This window comes from Ruditapes philippinarum, unplaced genomic scaffold (genome assembly GCF_026571515.1).
Source record: "Ruditapes philippinarum isolate M1 unplaced genomic scaffold, ASM2657151v2 ctg2855_1_1_1_1, whole genome shotgun sequence".
NCBI classification, from domain to species: Eukaryota; Metazoa; Mollusca; class Bivalvia; order Venerida; family Veneridae; genus Ruditapes; species Ruditapes philippinarum.
Genome location: NW_026865398.1, coordinates 214,012 through 236,545, shown reverse-complemented (window position 1 = coordinate 236,545; position 22,534 = coordinate 214,012). Strand labels below are relative to the sequence as shown.

General features: G+C 35.3%; 1 protein-coding gene across 1 annotated transcript in view; it reads right to left on the bottom strand.

Moving 5' to 3' along the window:
* Positions 1-10,318: 10,318 nt before the first annotated feature.
* The window catches only part of LOC132728846 (chitin synthase chs-2-like), a 36,829-nt gene continuing 24,613 nt past the window's right edge, over positions 10,319-22,534 (bottom strand). The window contains exons 24-28 of the mRNA XM_060714529.1: positions 13,595-13,778; positions 13,185-13,322; positions 12,669-12,760; positions 11,087-11,278; positions 10,319-10,659 (exon numbers count right to left, since the gene is read on the bottom strand). Of these exons, the coding sequence (XP_060570512.1) occupies positions 10,431-10,659; positions 11,087-11,278; positions 12,669-12,760; positions 13,185-13,322; positions 13,595-13,778 (835 nt within the window). The 3' untranslated portion in view covers positions 10,319-10,430. The remainder of the gene's footprint in view (positions 10,660-11,086; positions 11,279-12,668; positions 12,761-13,184; positions 13,323-13,594; positions 13,779-22,534) is intronic.

Here is a 22,534-nt window from a genome sequence, read left to right as displayed (position 1 = left end):
CACTGATAAAGCATAAAAAAGAAAGCGCATAAAAATTAAGTAATTAACCCTTAAGGCCTGGTCACACCGACCGAACTTTGTTGTTGTTGGAGGGTTCCTTGAATGGTAGGGAGAGGTGACCGAATTCCGTGAAAGTTCGTCACCGCGCATAAAATGGGAAAAAATCGAAATTATCGGTGTTGCCTTAGCGGCGCACCGCTGAAGCCGGTGTTGCTATAGCGTTGGCTTAATGGTAGCGAGAGGTAGCGAGCGTTCGTTTAGCGGTGACGCAAGCGTTGGTAGAGCGGCGTTCTGCGCATGAGGGCGTTAGCTCGGCGGGAATTTAAAGTTGGTTTATCGGCATACCGCTTTAGACTAAGGAGCTGAACGGATCGCTTTGATAGAAGCTCTGATAAAGTCTCTCCACATTTTTTCTCTCTCTTATCCTTCTGTCAACAGCTTGTTGCAATCTGAGGAGGTTCTGATTCTGCTGCTGGACTAGTTTACCAATCACAGCAAGTCTCTCAGCATCCATGGTAGTACATTGTTACTTTAACTGTGACTAAATACGATGTAAATAAGGTCCATTTCTTCCCGTATGTATAGCCACATTCTGGTCCTGCTTCGACACTTCCATACCAACCACCAACGCAATGGATCGCTACTTCAACACCCGACACCGTTTCAGCAATTCCGTGTCCGCTCGTTAAATATCTACAACCGCTCAACCAAAGTTTGTGCGACGTTTAGCACCGCCCGGGCAAAGAAGGCGAAACAGCAGTGGTCCAGCGTACAAGATTTCTGCGTTGGCCTAACGGGCCCAAGCTTCAAAAAACTTGCGTCTAGCGGTTGGCGTTGTTAGAGCGGTGGTGAATTTTGCCTTACCGCTCGCAATATTTTGCGCAGCTCAAAACTTTCGGAGCGGTAGGAGAGACCATAAGCGGTGGCCGAGCGTATAGGGCGTTGCCTTAATGGAGGCTAACTTCTAGTGAACGGTTGCGAGCGGTGATGATGTTTTTTTTTACCCTCCAGGAACGCTCCAGCAAAGTTATTGCTGTGTGACCGGGCCTTTACGCATTTGATATCCTCTCTTTGACTTTAAGCATCTTTGATTTATTCCATTCGATCAAAGTTATAGGTATTCACGTCATTTAATAATGTTAAACGATTATAATACACGAGTAATTTGCTATGTTTCACCTTTTCAAACTTAATTTATACAAGCCTAAAATGTGTCTTTAGGAAAAAATAAATACGCAAAATTAAAATTCCAAGGTGCGTTTACTTACTAACAGCTTTTATAACATAGTTACTTAATATTTCGACCCGTCGAGATCTGTCTGTATGAAAATAACCCTATTTATCAAACATGTGTCATATTTCCCATCCAATTAATGATTTAATTAGTGTCATGAGAAAGAACTTGTTTTTTTAAATGCCTAATGAGAACAATCAATTAAATACAGGAAAATGAAAATGTTTGTAATAATTCCATTTTGTAATGACGAGATTTCTAATGTCTATTATTTTCCAATTTGTTATTGCGCCAATGTCAATGGTATATATAAAACAGACGACAGGAAAACAATCTTAATCTGTTTCTTGATGACACATTGAAACAAAAGACCCCACAAAACAAATTTTTCGACAACAACGGAACGAATTGTTAATGTTACATAAAGCAATATAAAGCTTTGACGATCTTCAAGTAAATTCGCCAAGTAAAAATATTGGCACGTGTTCAAATAAAAAAGAAAATATGTGACTTAGTTTGAAACACAACATATCTACAGCAAATGTCTGTCATTTGTCAAAAATGCATACTATTCCTTCTATCATTTTACGAACAAGGGTTCGGAACTCTTCTGATCAATTACTAAATTTTCTAATTATTGGCATACAAACCAGGATGACACTTTATCTGTCAATATGATATATGCTCATCTTTTCATTCTATTAAATTTTCTGTTTTGTTTCTTTTTTCTCACATCCACGCAGTCTGATGAGGATCCATGCTGTTTGCTATCAGTTTCTCCTTGTTATAGGGTTTGTTAGCGAACAACATGGATCCTGATCAGATTGCACGGAGGCACAGGCTGGTCTGGATCCATGCTGGTCGCAAACCCATTATGTTGGTTTTGTCATGACGCCGCTCATTTGAATTCTCCTTAAAGTATTGCATTTAATGTATATAATGACAGTGCCTCTTATTTTTATACGTTGATATAAACATATATGTTTAAATCTAACACAGTAATAAATCTGTTAAATCATATACATACTTTCGTGTTTATTGTTAAACGTTTAGTCGGAAGGGTACAAGCGAATAAAGAAAATAAAGTACTACACAGTGGTATTACAACAAAAGGGATGGAACGATTAAACTGGGAAGGGGTTAATGACGTTGTTGCAACACCCATTTGATTTTGTATTAATGTTTTATATTGTGAAAATATTTGCATGTGTATAAGCAATATGGTTAAACTAACGCTTCAACTGTAAACACTCTGACTAAACTCTGTACAAGTAATAGTTTGACATATTCTAAACAACATAAAATTTGATTGAGGAGTATTCGTCTTAAAGTTTGAAACTGTATTCAAACTAAAAAAAAGCAAAAAAAACCAACAAGAATATTAAAATTGATCACAAACTAATATATTGTAACATCACAGTTACATTGAAATGGAAAATGTCAAAACTAAGGCGACTTTACGAGGGCTGTTCAATAAATACGCGGAAAATTGCTGCGATATTTTTAATATTCATGGGAAATTGACGCTTTCTTTACATTTTGTAAATAAACATATAATAAACATGTACACAAAATTTCAATAAAATCGGATAAAAATTATTAGTACAATTTCAAGTATTTCTAAGGTAATCGCAGTGAAACCGGCCCAACGTCGTAACGACGTCACGCTCAACGCATGTATGAGAGTCACCCAAAACACGCACCTAGTCCTTCTCGAAATACTCTCCGTGAAAGGAAACACACTTTTTACAACGGTTGATCCATGACATGAAACTATTGAAGTAGGAGCCATTATTTATCTCTGAAATTGCACCTTGCACCGCGTAGGACAACTCGTCCACATAATCAAAGTGTTCTCCCCGCAGGACGTTCTTCAGTGTCGGGAACAGAAAGAAATCGCTTTTTGATCGTCCGTCAACATTTTAGGAATCCACCTGGTACACAGGCGTCTCAAATTAAGTTGATCGTGAATAATGCGATGCACTGTGCCAATGCTACAATCCGATCTTTCGTGTATTTCGCGAATTTTTATCCGACGATCATTGTCAAGCAGCTCCTTTATCACAGCGACGTGGTTTGACGTAACGTTGGGACATCAACTGCGTTTGTCGTCATGGATGCTTTGTTGGCCGCCTAGAAATCGGGCATAACACTTGTACATTGCTGTTTTCTCCATCGCCTGATAACCATATGCTTTTTGTAATCTTAACATTGGTTCTTTCTTTGTAAACCCGTTCAAAACACAAAATTTTATTGAAGATCGTTGTTCCGATGCCATTTTAACGCCTACGCACTAAACAATATGGCCGCTTAACGCCTAAATGACAACACACACTAACATGACATCATGTGCGTAACGCCAACATATTGCGCGTAAATTTTGCAAAGTTTGGTGAAAATCGCACGGTAAACGTTAAAATGCGACGTCATTATTAACCAGTGACTATTTGTAAAATGAACAAAAGTGGGCCGGTAATTGCTACATGTGGTTACCATAACAACCGTTTGTTTACATATGATTCATGCCAGACCGGCAATATTTGCTGTATATTTTCAAAATATGTTTGTCTCTATTACGGTATAAGTTTTATTCAGCTAACTTGGAAAATAAGAAAATAGCGACACTTTTCCGCGTATTTATTGAACAGCCCTCGTATATCCGTTTTATTCTAAAATCACATGAATCAATCTAATAGACGTATTTCTTCTCTTCAAAGCAAACATTTTCTTGAGTAGAAAAGTTGACATTTTATTCTTTGATTTTGTGATCACTTATTGCCGCTGTTTTCCATTTGCGTTAAAGAATTGTAAGCGAAGCTTTTAAGAAGGTAATTTACTACAATAACTTACTGGTATATAGTTTAATATTTACTAGTTGTAACAATTTTAGCCTTAACCAAGTTATGTATCCAAAACCAAAGATAAAATTTAATGATAAACAAGTCTCGATTTTTTCTTACGCTAACTATTTGGCCAGGAAGGGTACACCTATTATGTGTTTTATAGACCGCATGCCACTTTTTCCTGATATTCCAACCAGATACAAGTATACTGATAGATTGAAGAAGAACGATTCTTAAAAGCTTTTCTTAATCCTTTTACATTTGTTTTGTAATTATGACATGGCGTTGTATAGATTGCCAGTTAATTATATAGAGAGGCATATTTAGCGGTATAACTGCGCATAGTCATGAAATTTTATCTTTGTAAGATATCACTAAAATATATAATTATCATTGCAAGTAATACTACGATCTGTCGGATAAGAACTCAATTTATGAGCTGTCAATCTCGCTTCAAGTTTCCTATCGTAATTTTGATGTATTTTGATTGTCAGGACAAAATACTGGTGTAATAAAATCAACAAATAAATGAGTTTATAATTCTTTGGTGATTGTATTCTATCAGATTCAAGATGATATCAAGACGAAATGTTGTCAAATCATTTAGAAATCTTAAAATAGATATTACAGACAAGTGATCACGGCTTATACATACTAAACGTTCAATTGTAAATGTGTGAGTTTAATTAGTTTTTATTCAGAAACTATTTATGTTATACATAAAGTTCATTATCTCATATTTATTCATTATTGAATAAAAATGCTTTTATAATTATTACGTATTAACGAATCACGGGCATAAGTCATCTTTGAATTTACTTTATATAAAAGAAGTTAGTTAAGCATCTATGAAGAAAAACAACTATAAATAAATGCATCAGATACATGTTGAGAAAATGAGTACATAATTGAATAAAATTATAAATTTAAGCAGTCACAATGAAATAGTGAAAAAAAAAGTTTACTTTAACAAATTTGTCTTTAGTTATATAATACAGGAAGAAAGAAACGATGATTGTGTATGGGATATAACGAAAACTTTACATGCTGATTATTGTTTGTTGTTCCTATTTTATTATTGGAACATGTTCCGTAAATTTTAGTTAGTAAAATACTGAGAACGGTTCATAGTAAATGTTGAATTCTGCTTAAGCCGGTACTAGGGGGCGTAGTCGGTAGTTTGCACTTAACAGTACCGTCCAAAAACAGGCTTAATCAAACCAAGCCTGCAACATTTTAAACTATGCCGTGTTGGGTTTTTCTTTAGGGATTCTTATTTTCTCTATTTCGTAACAAACGTTGTATTTTCCTAAAGACTGAAAATGCTCTTTACTTGCCATTGTCAACAAAATAGGACAAACACAAGACAACATTGCATTAATTAATTGAAACGGTGAGATCGGTGTGTATACCTTTATAACCTTTCCCCTTTTAACCATTAAATAAACTTTCAAAAGATGGAAATGTTTCCATGATGACTCGAAACCATTTTCTTTGCTATTAAATTGGTATTTTATGTATGTTAAGATGTTGTCAAGGATAGTAATTGATAAATGTTTAAAAGCATTTTACTTTTTTCAATTACCCTTTTTGTCATTCATTCTTTGAATAAAATGCACATTTAACGTATAATAATTCACGTGTCTCACATTTGTTTAATTAGTGTCAGAGATTTAAGTTACTGAAATTTAAGGAATATATTACAAAATGCATAAGGAATATTCACATTACAGTTCTTGTCATCATGTCTAATTAAAATATATTTTATTGTTCGATTGCAAATTTTATTGTTAGAAAAACACACGTTGTTTGCACAAGTCCAAAGGAAACAAAGCGAACATTTCTAATTAAAATCTGAAATTTATTATTTGTTCTTTATATCCTAAGCTACATAATGACAGTTTATTTAAATATTTGTCTTGAAATGTGAAGTCTTTCTCATCAAAATTAAAAAATATCAATACGAATAACATTTCTCTATTATGGTAATTTTAAATTTTCTTTCTAATTTACTTGGAATTCCTCATTGCATTTCCTTCTGAAACTGATATCGATATATAAAACACTTAAAAGGCCAACTATTCATCTATGAATTGTGTTTTTTAAAGCAATGCTAACCTGTCATAAATGGAGTAAAAGTTTTTTTTTTTTCATTTCGTTTGCTTTTATTTTTATTCTCAGATTTTGTAGTCATCCAGACTGACAGTAGTATGGAGAAGAAAGATATGAACATAGTAGCAAATGTTACATGATTTATGCTGCTGAACATAGCACGACTTTTTTGAACAAAAACATGGAGAATGAAATAAAAATTAAGGTGTAGTGACTATATACTACCATTATGTATTTTCTATCTGACAGCTCATGGCATGTAGCATCAAATATCACCTGTTGCAACTTAAATCATGGACACTTCATACATGTAAAACAAAAAGAAACGACGAAGACTTAACTGTGTTCATAAACACTGGAACACATCAGTGGAATCAAATTCTAGAAACCACAAGTAATCCAAAATATTCATATCTGGGTTCATCATCATGGAGCCTTATATATACTAACTTGTGTGCAGGACATATCATTATCCAATGTCCTGTGTGATAAAATAATAATTATATCACTGCCGATTGTGTTTATAATGTGCAAGAAGAATTGTCCAATGTTTTCATTGGAAAACACATGAACATTCTAACTTGTGATAAAATCAAAGACTATCAAAAGGATCAGCTAGAAAGAAAATTTCATTCATGGAAAAAGAACTGTGTTAAGATTCGAATTAACTAGTATTTTTTTCAGTAAGATTATTAGCTCCACTTTTTATAGAAGAAAAAATTGGAATGTTATTCTCATTACTGACCTGTTGGTTTTGTTAATTTTAATTATAGACTATAAGAATCTTACACTGGTTGCTGGTACAGACCGGACTATCTAGCTCGAGGGTAACTGTTTACGGCGGTAAGAAGGCTCTGCTAAACAGTTCCCGAGAGCTAGATATTCCCGTCTGTATCGACAGCCGGTGTTTGATTTTTTTTAATTGCATACAGCATATCAATTAATTTCAGAACATAAATAACGAAAACTGATATTTTCTTTCCCCAATTTTTTAGCTCACCTGTCACAAAGTGACATGGTGTGCTATTGTGATCGCTTTTCGTCCGGCGTCCGTCGTAAAATTTTACTGTAAACGACATCTCCTCATAGACCGCTAAGTCTATTTCATCCAAAGTTCACAGGAATGTTTCTTTAGTTGTCAACTTAAAAAAAATGCCAATATTGCCACCGCCCCGGGGGTCATTGATTTTTCTTCTTTGTACATAATAAAAACTTAGAAAATCTTCTTTAAATAAAAAAAACAAAGAGCTTGAGCTTAGATATTAAGCATGGGAAATCTTCTAGTGGGTGTCTACCAAGTTTTCGTACAAATAAAAGCCATCGGGTTAAAACTTGCGCCATCACAGGTTTCATAGATTTTCCTTATTTGTGTATAGTAAACAATTAAAAATAAAATAAAATAAAACAAAGAGCTAGAGTTGCTTTATCCTTTATGTGTATAGCAAATAAAAAATATTCTTATGAAAACTCAAAAGAGATACAACTTATATATTTATCATGAAACATCTACTTATGGGTGTTTATCAAGCTGGTTTAAATAAAAGCCCTAGGGTTAAAATTTACCCCGCCTCGTGGGCCTATACACGGGCGAGCGATTCCAGGACCATCATGGCCCTCTTGTTCTTATTATAGCGTATGAACTTACAACTTCATAACGGGAAAGTGATGTCATCCTTATAACGCAATTCATTCATTAAAGGCGCGCGGCAATGATGTCATTTAAAGCACGCGAGTTGTCTAACATGGAGGGTGTCAGGCAGGTTTTTCTAGCACCGGTGTAAACGGTAGATAAACCTGTCTGATATGCAAGAAATAAACTTTTAATACTTAAAAATTTATTACATCGAAACTTCATATGTAGATGAACCTTGATAAGTTCAACCTGCACCCCTCATTTTCAGGTTAAAAGGGCAAAGTCACTGTGACTTGTGATAACCAAACATAAAACTAGCCATTAAAACAGCATTTACTGAGTAACTTCAGACTTTGACAAATCGTATGTACCAGATTTAACCATGACGAGTTGTACCTGCCATGATACATGTACTTATTTTGGGTCTAAAGTTCGTGGTGTGGGTCATCATGACCTTTGTTAATATTTTTAATAAGATTATTAAGTTCAAGAATGCAGTTATGAAATGTGGACACAGTGTCTAAGTCAAAGGTCAAAGTGACGTTTTTCAAATTATCTATTTTTGAGGAAAATATGTAGTTCACTATCCAGATATTCACTGAGAAGACTGGAGTTCACTGCTCCTCTGACAGCTCGATCATATTTGTCTTGTTGCTATTCTTTAACCATTCATAAAATTGTTTAGAATTTGTAAGCATTTGAATGAAATATACTGTATAAATACGAACAGAGTCAAAACTGCAGCACTGGAGATATAAGCTTCGATACCTCTTAATCTTCTAGACTACTACGTCGACAGATTTCAGTATGTATATAAACAATCTGCAGTGAAAGAACTATCATAATGTTAAAAATAGAACGCATTGGCTATATAATTTGTCAGAGCTTCTATATATATATTTTGTTCTAACATGTATGTGTGATGTAAATAAAATAAAAATATTCAATGTTCAATGTTCATTTCAAGTTTTACATTTCATAATGCAATTAAAAGGGAATAAATAATAAAAAATAACAATTTGTGACTTATATACACACAGTCTATGTGATTTAGAAGCACAAACGCTAAAAAGCATGAAATGTTATTTACATTATTTACATGCCTTTTTGTATTATTTTAACATTTCAATGAAAATTATGAAATTGTAGCCATCTGTCTGTACAAGGTTAAACTTTCCATGCATTCATAAATTCTACCTTTACCATGGGCTTCATACATTTATTTAAACAAATCAAATTTAAGTCCATGACCTTTGCAAGTCACTTTACTGAAGCGTCTTCTGCACCCCCTCCATTATTTAATTTTTTATCCTTTAAGCTTCAAGTGATGTAATGGCTAGCCTATCCCCTCAAGTTCAATCATCTTATATGTGCTATTGGTTTTTGTCAATACATAGGCCATGACCTTGAAAAATAACATAAATGGAGTATCAATTTGACCCAACGTGTTTCCCTTTTAAGACTATAAAACTTAATATAGATTAATTAGATATTGATTTTCATTTTATAATTCATGTTGCCATCCTTTCCACATATTCTACATCTTTTAGGTTTATATGGTACTTCGACATGTTTTCAGCTCGATTTGACAGCGTATAAACACCCGGTTTTAATTTCAGACAATGAAGAGCACTTCCGTTATTAATTTAAGTAACGGAAAACCCACTTTCATTAGCAACCAACTTAAGATTGTTTTTAAATGAAATATTTACTGCTTAAGATATTTCTTAAACTTAAGAAAATCATGGGTTAGTTTTACTTAAGTCAGTTTCTGGATATGACTTAAGTTTAAGATAAAAAAAATCCTTAGCTAAGATTTTTTTTCAACTTATGTTTTACTTAAGAAATAACTTAAGATCAGTTGTGAATACGGCCCCTGGCCATTTAATGGCGGAGGCATAAAAATTGTAAGGTAATCTAAATCATTCCTTTTCTTACAACACAACAATTACAAATTAAAACAAAAGGCATGATGAAAATATACATTTAATGAACAAGAACTTAAACATTATATGAAAGCATAATGAAGGTCAAATATTCAACCAAAAGCACAATTTAAAGCAACGAATACGGATTTTATTTTTCATAACACAAAGTTATATATAGGCGAGATCGGGCTTGCATACTTACTAAGACTGTCAGGAGACTTCCTTGCCGCAACACATTAATTGTGAAGATGTTAAGTATTAATAAAGGCCTCAAACACATGTATTACTGATTTTGCACATAAAAGCTTGGAAAATTCGTAAACCAATAGTTTTGATTAGTCGTTATGTTAAAATTCTACATTATGCGCAGCAAAAAATATAAAATACGTCTTGTTATAGAATAACTTTCTTGTAACGTAAATAAAAGATTTATCTTCATCAGTATATACATTTTCTCATTCATCATTGAATGGATCATTTAAAACCTTATTCTGTAATATTTATAGATCGTATACATTTCATGACAACTTGACTGTTTAGGAAGTAAACGTTGTATTTGGTCATCTCGAAAGTTTATATCCTGCCTGCTTTAATGAATAAATTACTTGGATACATTTGTTACACTGATATAAAAGAACACTTCTAAAAAAATTTTGTTTCATGTTTTTTTTAAAAGTCTATCAGGCTGTAGTCTGCTGACTTATTGTCGAATCGTTGGCTCTACTAGGAGCTGAGGACTGAAAAACGTCGACAACTATTTGCATTTTTCTTTGTTTTGCTTCATCGTCGTCTTTACCATCCAAAAATTTGTCATGGTTTGGTCCATTAACATTGATTGCACCATTTTGTGGTTGCACAGCTCCACTTCTTTCTGCTGCCTTTAAAAGGCACTTTTCCAATTGTATGAAGCTATGTTAGGGAAAGAAAAAATAATTGTTTTAAAACCTAAAATTAAAAAATATACCCCCGCATTAAACGTTTGAACACAAAATTACAAATCTACATATAATTTGCACTTGAAAATTCAAGCTGTATTAGTTTTCGTATTGACCATAAAATTAGCAGTTTTTGATAATGGCAGGGATGATTATCAGTTGGCTTTAAATACAATGTTTATTCTGTTAAATATAAAAAACATTGATATTTATATAATCAGAACTGGTTTAATTTTGACAATTTTGGTTTAATTAAGATTACGGATACTATATGAAAATCCTAATACTGTCATTTGCTATTTATTGTTTCACTGGACATACTAATCCATTGTTCACATAATTGATTTATGTTCAATTTTAAAGGTAAATTATTCAAACACTATCACAGTATGCCTCGTTACCTATCATTTTCTAATAACTTTTGTTTCTTTTCTTGGCTCATATTAATGATAACTGATGACACTGTCTTCCTAAATTTATTCTTTGAATCTTTGTTAGTGCTTGAAGTAGCTTTGATACCATCAGCAACTTTCATGTCTATGTTTTCCTTATGAGAAGCGGATGCTAAATCACGTGCTTCGTTCAGCTTCTCTCTGAAATAATGAAATATAACATTCACTTATTGACATGATAATAACGTATTAAAAGGACTCCATTCAGGATTTTTTGCATGAAAGGACTTGAAATATTTTTTCAACATTTACGTACCATTTGATATTCGTCTGCACAAATAACACATATGCAAAATATCAGATCATTCGTACACTCCGTTTTGCCAGATACATAAATTGGAAATAAATTGTGTAAAAAACTTCAAATCAGACCTATTAAATCCAAAACGTATGATTTCTAAACTAATTTTAGTTTATTTATTGATTTTCTACTTCATATCGTTCCGATACTAAAGCCCTTATTGATGTGTGCAAAAAATACATTTTATATGTTCAGAGTTTTTAACCGGACTGTAGTTCCTTTTATTAGGCATTAATTGGTTTTAATCAAGATCTTTCATTAATTTATTGAAAAAAAACCATATCAACAAGATAAAAAGTTTATCATAAAGTAAATCAAGATCAAGTTAATATTTTGATTATTTATTTAATATTGAATCATATATCCGTTTAAAATTTCTTAAAATACCATTTTTGCCTCTAAGTTAACTCCAGTATACATATATATAATACCGTCGTCTTACTGCAGCAATGCGTTAACTTCTTAAATTAGATAAATGAGTTAACTCATTAAGACCTCAACAAACGGTAGTATTTAGTTGTACAACACTTATTAAAGATATGCTTAACAGTTTTCAAAGCAATACAACAATTGCATTCAGACCATATCTCTATATAGTATGAATCACTTCACTTCAAAGGTATCCCTTACAAAATTCACACTATTATTACTTGGATATTTTAAATGCTATATGTGTTGGTATTGACCAATTAAGGAGATTGTTTAAGAGGTTGACCAAACGATTCGGCCGTGGATAGAACATCTAGGAATTTAACATTTCCTTGAATGAATGGAATTACTGAGCACAATAAAGCCTGTACTGTACTTTGGTCTTATGTGGAAATTTGTTCTCCTTTATGAGTAATGTCGGAAATTCCTTCACTTTTCAAAACTGTTTTGTCTATAACCATTTTCTGAGTAATTTTGGGCTTCTCAGAATCTTTCAACATCCACCTTTCTCCATCTTACTATTTTGTTTACAATTTAGCTGTAGTTAATCTGGAATTTCAATCATTAAAGTAAACACATTATCAGGAGGTTATTGGGATATATGTCACCTGTCATTGTGGGAGGTATGTACAGCAAGAATTACAAAAAATAAAACATGTCATATCCTTCAGAAAATAGTAGCATTTAAGCATTAAGATTTGCTTGATTTGATTAAGTTTTAATTATTGTGTTGTACTTCTAAATTCTACCGTCCGCTAAGACCTTTTTGCACTAAGGTGTCGATAAGTTGATTATATTTACAAGACATTTTTCGCTATAAATTGTTTCAGAGAATCTTTCGGTTTCTTTTTTTCTTCCGCGACAGGTTCAATGTCTTCTTTCTCTGGCTTCTCCTTGTAAAAAAAAGATAACAATAAAGTAACAGAATGAAAGAAAAGAAAGAAAACAAGAGAAAAAAGCAAGAATCTCTTACTGAGCATACTACAAACTAAAATGGTAACAACGAGAAATTAACGATTAATGACTGACAGAACAATTGTCGATGTATCCAAATTAAAAAAATCACTAATATATTTATTCAATAAAATGATGACCGGAATGAATAAACATTATCGAATTAGCTATGTTAAATTGTGTCACTATTACAGCTATATTGAAACATTATCATAGGGGCACAGCTTCTACGTTAAGATATACCAGTGTTATATTTGATTCATTGTCAAACGTGTACGCATTATGCACTTTGTATTTATTATTTGTCCGTTCCTTTAAGCTAATAGCAAGTATGAAAAAAAATCAAACTCCACGAAAACTTACATTCATCACTTCTTTTGCGGCATCGTAGAAAAACATTTTAACATATTTATCCACTTCATCTTGCTTTATCTCTGTTATCGAATTAATTTGCAAAAACGTTTTTGACCTATGTATTAACATACACACAAACTGAATTGCCTGAAACAAAATTCACATAAAGTAGCATATGATTAAATATTTAAGCCTAAATATGCTATAATTATAATAAAGCTTTTGTTGTTCTGCTGTTTATGAGTTCATTTAAATATAATTCATTAAGTATTTAAATAAATCTTTCATGTAACATATGGCTCTAATAGCACACATGCTAGATTGCATGTGTCTCTTTTGTGGTTGGTATCATGCAATCTGTGTTAGTAAAATTTATTACAGAGAACGCAATAAATGTTAGGTAATGAAAAAAGGTTTACTAAGAGAATCCCAGCCACAGCAGTGAATGCCAAACTTATCGGTTCAAGCACCAACTCATCCCCGTTCCCACATTCAATGCGCACTGATAACCCTCCCCCTGTGTCCACGTTTGATTGTTGCAGGAAATATATAACTGTGATAAAAAGTGCGTTGATCAGGAGGTACGCTAAACTTGCTTTGTTCCTAAGAATAAAAACAAATCGTTTCATTTAACACTGTGATGAAAATGATTCATAAATTGGATTGAAAAACAGTAGTAGTATAGAGGTATCTTTACCCCCAAGACTGCGCAAGCGCGGTGGCCATTTTGTTTTCTATAAATAGTAACTCATTTGCATAGAAGAAATTACCTTTCTACACATGCGCCGCGCCGTGTTGAATAACAGACGCGCGGCGGCCATTTTGGATTCTTTTTTTAAGAATGACATCATCGTTTCATTTTTAGAATGACATTATCTGTTTATGTTTAGAAAGGCTTGTATATTTAGAAGGACATCATCTGTTTAGAATGACATCACCGTTCTATTTTTAGAATGACGTTTAATTTTAAAATGATATTATTATTCTATTTTTATCTCCCGGAAGTATACAGAGCTGACTTGTATACACGATTTAGGGCGTGGTCGCGCACATTGAGGGTCAGGTGCTCAGCCCTCAACGAAGAGATGACCAATTATTACAGAGATAAAAGTTTTATTTTATTATCAAAAATTATCAAACAGTATAAGTTAATAAATTGTTGAACAATATAAGTGAAAAAAAATAATTATAACATGTCAAAATATATTACAGATAAAAATAAATATATATGAAATATATATAAGGAGCGTTTATTTATTTAAGGACGATTTTCCACAATGAAAAGAAAACATGTCAAAGTTAATCCCCTTAAAGTCGCCACAATGTCTGGCGTGTGTTTATTTAGGGACGGAAACACCAACAATGGCCTATTGAAATGTTAAAGTAAATCCCCTTAAAGTCGTCACTACGTTTAGCTTCTATTTACATATGAGCGAATTAGCCAATCAAAATGGAGAACGATGACGTTCTTACTAAAAATAGACGACGTTCGCTCAGTGGATAGTATATAAGAACGCGCATGAGCACACTTTGTCATTCTAACTTTAGAATTCATACCAGTAATATGGAACACTTTGATATTATCGTGAATACGTTTACCGACGCAGATGAGCTGATGAATTTTGCGGCGACTTGGGGTATACAGGATTCCCAGGGGTGCGGTTTCGGCTTTTTCAGCTAAGGAACCCACAATATGGAGATAACTTTGTGAATGAAGAACTGGAAAGTATACTTTAAAGTTTAGGCGGTACATTACAGAACCAAGAAAATATGGAAAATTTAGATATGGCACTAGAGTATTTAAGAGAGCAAGAGGAAATTGAGGGTGCAGTGAAAGCATTATTATTTGATGAAGAAATGGATGAGATGGCAACTGCCTGTGTGGACGATGGGGAGTGGAGCCCTCAGTTGTCAGTCATGATAGGAGGTGGGGATGATCCTCAACAGGGACCGTCTCAAAAACCCGACGCCCCATGGGAGCTCCAGTATACCATCAGGAAGAAATCAGAAAAGACGTACGCTAAAAATGCGGCCATAGACAGGACTTATAAGGTCAAAATTGACAAACAACATTATGGACTCCAGCTACAGGATGTGAGACAAGGACTAAACCGGATGTTGGAAGATGTGTTGGAAGAAACCCGGGGCAATTTGGCGGGGAACGATTTAGGCCGTGTAGTCATTCATCACCAAGGATAAAACGATCCTATCATAGTTCCTCGCCAGCCCTGGGACCAGTTGACCGCCGATAAAGTGATGGAAATTATTAAAAAAGTACTCAACAGCAACCAAGAGTTATCCATTGATGAATTTTTTTACATTTCCATAGGCACTATCGATTTACCAAAAGGAGGAGCAAGGCGAAGAATTACCGAACTAAAAGGCAAGAGCAATTCATTAAAGTTGAAAACATCTATAGTGACCATCGAAAATGATGACCAATTATGTATGGCAAGGGCAATTAGGGTAAGTTTGGCGAAGTTGAATAGATGCACACCGGAAGAATGGAAAGAGATTGCTAAAAAACGTCAAAAGAAATCTAATCTACAACTTATACTATAACACAAAAAAGTTCCAAACAACTACTACCAGAAACTCACTAAAAAGAGAAGAGATGAACAGATACAATAAGCGGTATCCATCAGTCAACTAGCCGGATTGCCCTTAGATCGTCCCGCCAGTTTAAATGACATAGAGGCGTTTGAAGAAGTGTTGGGAGTGCGCGTGATGGTGGTCAGTGCCAGACTGGACAACAAGTTCATAACTAGCCAAAGTAAGGACGAGTGTCCATGTATTTACCTGTACCTAATGGACGACGACCACTTTCACGCCATTACCAGCATTACTGGCTTCTTCAGCGCAATGTATTTCTGCGACCAATGCCTCAAACACTACAACAACAGAGAAAGGCACCAGTGTAAAACATCCTGTAAAGTATGTAAGACAGATAACTGCCCGGAAACAGAAAATATAGTCAAGTGCACAGACTGTAACATGACATGCAGATCAGACAAATGTTTTCAACAACATAAAACAGTACCAGTACATAGAAAAGGAAAATGTAAAGGAAAACCCAGCGGACTTACACAGTGTCAAAAATACTGGAAATGCCCTACCTGTTATAAAGTATTAAGAACCGATAAAAGGAAGAATGAAGACCATGAGTGTGGAGAATACCTGTGTACGTCATGCGAACAATATGTAATGGAAGGACATTTATGTTATCTGAGAGCCACGCCAGCCAAGGAACAATACAATTCTAAATATATATTTTTTGATTTTGAATGAAGTCAAGATAAAGTGTCAAAATGTGAAAATGGATATGTAGCGCGAGTAGAAAACGAGATTATAGAGACTGTCAATCACAAGAGGTATGTAAATCTTGCTTCAAATGTCAACATTGTAAATCGTCTTGGTGTTGAAAAGCCCAATTTTGTAGTAGCACATACTGTGTGTCCAAAATGTATCGATAGAACATTGACCCCCGAATCAATATTTTAAAAAATGCGGTTCACGGTGCGACGAATGTTACAACTCTGAGCTACATGAAAATGAAGACCCAGGACCGTGTCCGGTTAAATGTGGATTCAGAGAAGTCACGTTCGAAGGAGCCGACACTGCAGTAAAAATTGGCGAAACGACGGTTATTTTCTGTTATAGTACTTAATAGACCAATGCATGAGACCGGAAAAGATTATTTACAGTGGCTCCAAAATTATGTATATGACAATAGAGTCGGATTTACATATCAAAGTGATTGACAGATTGAATGTTTTACCTATGAAATTGTCCGCCCTCCCTAAGGCTTTTGGATTGACTGAATTAAAGAAAGGTAGGTTCCCTATTACTTCAATACTAGCGAGAATCAGAATTATGTAGGCACGTACCTAGATGCTCAGTGTTATGGTCAGGTTTTTATGAGTGAGAAAGAGAGAGCTGAATTGTTACTGTGGTTGAGTGAGAGAAAGGACGACGTGTTTGATTTTAGAAAAGAAATATTAGATTATTGTAGGAGTGATGTAGATATTTTAAGACAAGCGTGTTTGAAATTTAGAGAGTTGTTAATGAGTGCTACGGGCGAAAGAATAGAGATGGTGAACGAAAAAGGAAATAAAGAGAAAATGGGGATCGGAGCCGTGGATCCATTCGATTCCGTGACCATAGCTTCCGTTTGCATGAATGTCTTTAGAACCAAATTTTTAGATGAAGAATGGAAAGTAAAATTAAATCGCAGTGATGATTGGATACCTTAAAAATTAATACACGGAAAGCTTTATGTGTTGCGCGGAAACGAATGGTTCCTCGAAACTAAACTCACGGGTGGGAAAGTAACTGAGACAGAATTTATAAGGACACCCATAGCGATAATTCCTCCTAGTGGTTATAATGATCAATATAGCGAAGCGTCCATACAATGGTTAGAATGGGTGGCGTGTACAGAAAACGTCAAAATTCAGCATGCTTTAAATAAGGGAAATAATATTTGCATTTGGGACCACAAATTCAAAAAACAAAAGAACTGAAACAATTCGTAGAAAGCTTAGATATAATTGATAGGTTAGACCCGAGGGAAAGTTTCTTCGGGGGTCGCACCAATGCAAGTCAAGTTTATTACATAGCGGACGAACAGGAAAAATCAAGTAAGAGGATTTCACGAGCTTGCATCCATGGGTGAATAAGTATTGTCAATATCCCGTCCATCACCCCACCATCATAACCAAAGATTTTAAAGATATCAAGAGCTATTTCGGTATAGCTAAGGTTAAAATACTACCACCTAGAGGATTATACCATCCCGTGCTACCGTATTGCTCAAATAACAAGTTGAAATTTCCTCTATGTAGGGCCTGCGCCGATACTGAATATCAAAACCCATGTGCATGTTCTGAACAAGAAAGAGAGTTGACTTGTACGTGGTGTACTCCGGAGATTCAAACGGCCGTTAAATTAGGATATCAAATTAAAAAGACTTACGAAGTATACCACTGGGAGGAATCTACACAATATGACCCAAAGACCAGATCAGGGGGGCTGTTTGCCAATTACATAAACACATGTTAAAGCTTAAGCAAGAGGCAAGCGGTTCTCCTGACTGGATACACAGTGAGCAAGACATGACAAATTATGTGTCTCAATACTTACAGAAAGAGGGAGTTTCGTTGAATCGGGCAAACATCTCGAAGAACCCGGGTTTGAGAGCTCTGGCTAAATTATGTCTCAATAGCTTTTGGGGTAAGTTTGGTCAGAGACTCAATATGCGCCAGACAGAGTTCTTTCACGAACTACAGGCCAACCTCTTCTTCCAGTTGTTTGCCGATCCGACGAAAGAACCTCTAAATTTCCATATACTGACGAATGATATGATTCATATAGAATGGCAATATAAACAAGAATGTCAACCCGAAGACAATAAAACGAACATCTACTTAGCTACATTTACTACATGCTGGGTCAGGCTCAAACTCTACAGTGTGCTCGAAAAGCTCGAGAGACGAGTGCTGTATTACGATACGGACAGCGTCATCTATGTGAGTAGCCCTCGACAGTATGATCCGCCATTAGGAGATTACTTGGGTGAACTCACGGATGAGCTGAGTGGAGGGGAGCATATTGTAGAATTTGTGTCGGGTGGTCCTAAAAATTATGCTTATAGAACTAATAAAAACAACGAAACTTGTAAAGTTAGGGGTTTCACATTAAATTATACAAATAGCCAACTTATCAACTGAAAGTGTGAAAGAAATAGTTACAGATGGAGAAAGTGATAAAAGTATTATTGTAACCAACCCTAGTAAAATTTGTAGAGATAAAAGAAAAAGAAAATTGTATAATAGAGAAGAAAAGAAAAGTTACCAGATGGTGTATACCAAATGTAGAAGAATTGAGCAATTTGATACTGTACCATACGGATATTAGATAAACAAATGTAAAATATGTTGCATTTCTATTTTTGTCAAGTATGTTGCAGTTTTTGTCACTAGCGTTTAAATTTTTGTCACTAGCGTTTCAGTTTTTGTCACTAGCGTTTCTGATTTAGTGTCCTGAATAGGATCACACACCATCCAAAACTTGTTCGTTAATACGGTTTCAAAGCCCACATTGTAGTCACTTGGTATTTTTCCGAGAGAATCAAAGAACTCGTACGGTCCTTGTCTTGGAAAATAAAAGGTAACCCAATGTTTCCCTGGTCCATTACTCGTGTCTGTATTGGCGATTACAAATTTTCCTTTTTGTTACCGGATTTGATTAGCAGCGCACACCTGGACTGGGTATCCTTCGAGTAAAATTTCCAGTTCTAAGTTATTCATTTCACGTAGACGGCCCTTGCTTTGTCAATATTGAGTACTTCTTGGAAGGTGGCATACATAATCAGTGTGACACTTTCAGGTAAAGCCTCTGCAAACTTGAGTTCTAGCCGACAATGACCCTTCCTTTTTGTGTTAAATGAATAGTAGGGGTCAATATCTAGGGCATATAAGCAGTAGCCTTTCTTATAATATTGTTTTGAAATGTTCAAATCGCTTCTGTAGAGAGCTAATGTTCTGAAACACTCAACATACTGATCTGCCGTATAATTAGGTTGCATCGGTTGGCTGGGTAAAGACACATAGAGTCCTACGAAGCTGCAGTTGTAATGTTTAAAGTTGAATGGGTTCTGCGCGTAATCACCATTAAACGCGGCACTCGGGACTAGACCTACAATAAGTTTACTTGGCACTAATCCTTGAAAGATATCGTCCGCGCTGTAACTGAATTGACCCGAAGCAATGGCTGTCGTTTTGATCTCTGTGCGTAAGTAAGGGTATACGGCTGGTGTGTCTTGAATAAGTTTTTCGTGCGCTATAAGTACGCTACTAGCTAGCCGCTGAATACATAGTTTAAAATAAGCGTCCACTATTTTCACTCGATAATCGGGATTGACGGTGTCTGTTATTAGTCTAAATGGGTCTCTGGTAGGATGGAGTTTTATACCTACAGAGACTCCGTTAATCAGTAGCTTCGACTGTTGAAACAAATCAATGTGTAATGGTCCTTCCATTTCTACAATTTTGCTACCTTTAGTGAGGCTGTATCTGAAAAATAGTCCACCATTACTTCCCGTTTTACCATCAATGGTACCAACGTCTCCCGTATCTTTATAGAAGAGCTGACTGGTCAGTAGGTTAATTTGCATATTTTCGATGGACTGTAAAATCGTGTCAATGTACGCTTTGTAGGGATAATTGATTCCCGTGTGTGATAAAGGCGTTTGTTGAAGAGATACATCAACCTGACCGAATATGGTGTGTAATGGTAAATTGATGGGTCCAACTACTTCGTCCGGGTCTACTGCACTACCGTCCCCGTGGACTATTTGTAACTTTAAGTTGAGCACGCTGCTTTTCAGATCCAAGTACGCCAATGTATGACCCGGTATATTAAATTCGAGGGCGGATGCATTTGTCACTTGACTTACTGGACGGTATGTTATCCATTCTCTCGATTGTAATGACGTGTCTGCAGGGGGTGTAACAAACAAAGACAGTTCTTCCTGATGAAAATCTTGCATGTTTAGAATTGAAATTCTGGATTTGGTCTCTTTCGTTTAGATGATTTGTAGGCGGGTGTCGGTGCCTTCTAACGCTTTTGGGGCCCCTTCTTACGCTCTTTGCCCTCTTCAACCTTCTTACGATTGACCTCTGACTTTGCTATTTCTATCGCTTGTGCTACGGGTGAAACCAGTTTTACTGGAGGTGACTGTTTCATTTCTGCTATTTTTCTGAGCTGATTTCCGCTACCTACGATGTATCGGCCTTTATAATCGGCTTTAACGTACCCGTCCCTCAAAACCTTAAAATGTTGATACCATTTCTCAGGATCGGGTGTATAGGGTACCCATTTCTGTTGTTTGTGATCGTAAACTTCAATGGAGCCCATACTTTTTTTAAATGTAATACACAATGAAGATCGTTGGAATTGAACGCAACTGAGTTTAAATCTTCGTCTCTCAAATACAAATGTAAGGAGTTGAAATGATTCACAGTCACTGGTGCGTATACTGGGTGGCTATATTTCAAAAATTGAAGTTTCTTGTATCTCGAACCGACTTCAATATTTCTGAGTACGGGTACTTGCGTGTTTCTTACGTAAGTTTGTTGTATCAGGTTGCAGCATGAATACAGTCTTTTACTTTTAGGCGTAAAGTCACAGGTGAGAGTAATTTCTGTAACAGCGCAAATCCAATGTCCATCATAGGTGTACGATTTGGGAAACTTAATATAAAAGTCTGCGGGATTATTGTTCTTACGTATGTCCTGAGAATCTCTACTACTAAGATATAGGTAAAAGTCTGACATGTTTGTTTGCTTTCACACATATATATGACCACTGTCTTCTTACGCTTCTCTAGTTGTCCGTATTTCGTCCATAATAGTGTCAAAGAGATACGGTGGTCTCAACAATACGGGTACAAACGAGTAATGACGTCTTAACAGCGATTTCTTTCTAGTCAGCGAAAAATTTTCAGCAGCTAGGGATCGTAGCAAATTTCGTCTTCTTTCAAGTAATTGAACATCTCTTCTCGGGGCATTAATGGTTCCATTCACCAATCTTTTGGCCACTTGCGCTATAGCTTTCATTTGACCCCCTGTCATATTAGTGATCATATTTTTTCTGGCAGCTACAGTGGCATCTTTTAACTGAAGAAGAAAGTTGAGTTTACGGTACACTTGAGACTGGTTCATGGTTGATTTCTCTTAGCGCTCACTCTTTCTTACGTGTGTAGAGTTCCAGTTCAATGAGTACAGGGTAGACTACGTCATCTATTTGTGACAAGTTTTTGACACCAGTTATTACCACTTTGCCGCTGTGAAAACAACAAAAATGGACTCCTTCTCTTTTAAAATTTAGGGAGGGAAACAATTCGGGTTCATACACGACCTGTCTTTCTTTTGCCAACACCGGTAGATCTAAGGCGTTACTTAAGGTGTGACTAGCGGATATTGTTATCAATTTGATCTCTTTCAGCCGTACTGTACATCCGAGACGCTGTATACGTCTTGCATATTGACGTAGTCTCTGACGCCCCTCTGTAACACTGGGTGCCTTTCCGTTGCAATTGATTACACCATTGGAGAAAACTAAACAATTTCCGCCAATGGTTTTGTGTTGCCAAATCAATCCGGGAAATGTTTTTGGATCATAACGAGCGTTTGCTATACGATAGCATAAATGCCTCAAGTCAATGGAACAGCTCAAGTTAGCGCTGCACACGACGTTGGTAATTATCATGATGTGAAGTTTCGAATCTCAATATCATTAATGACAATTTCTCTGGGGGGTATATCTGTTTTATATACAAGAATGATTACGTGACTTAA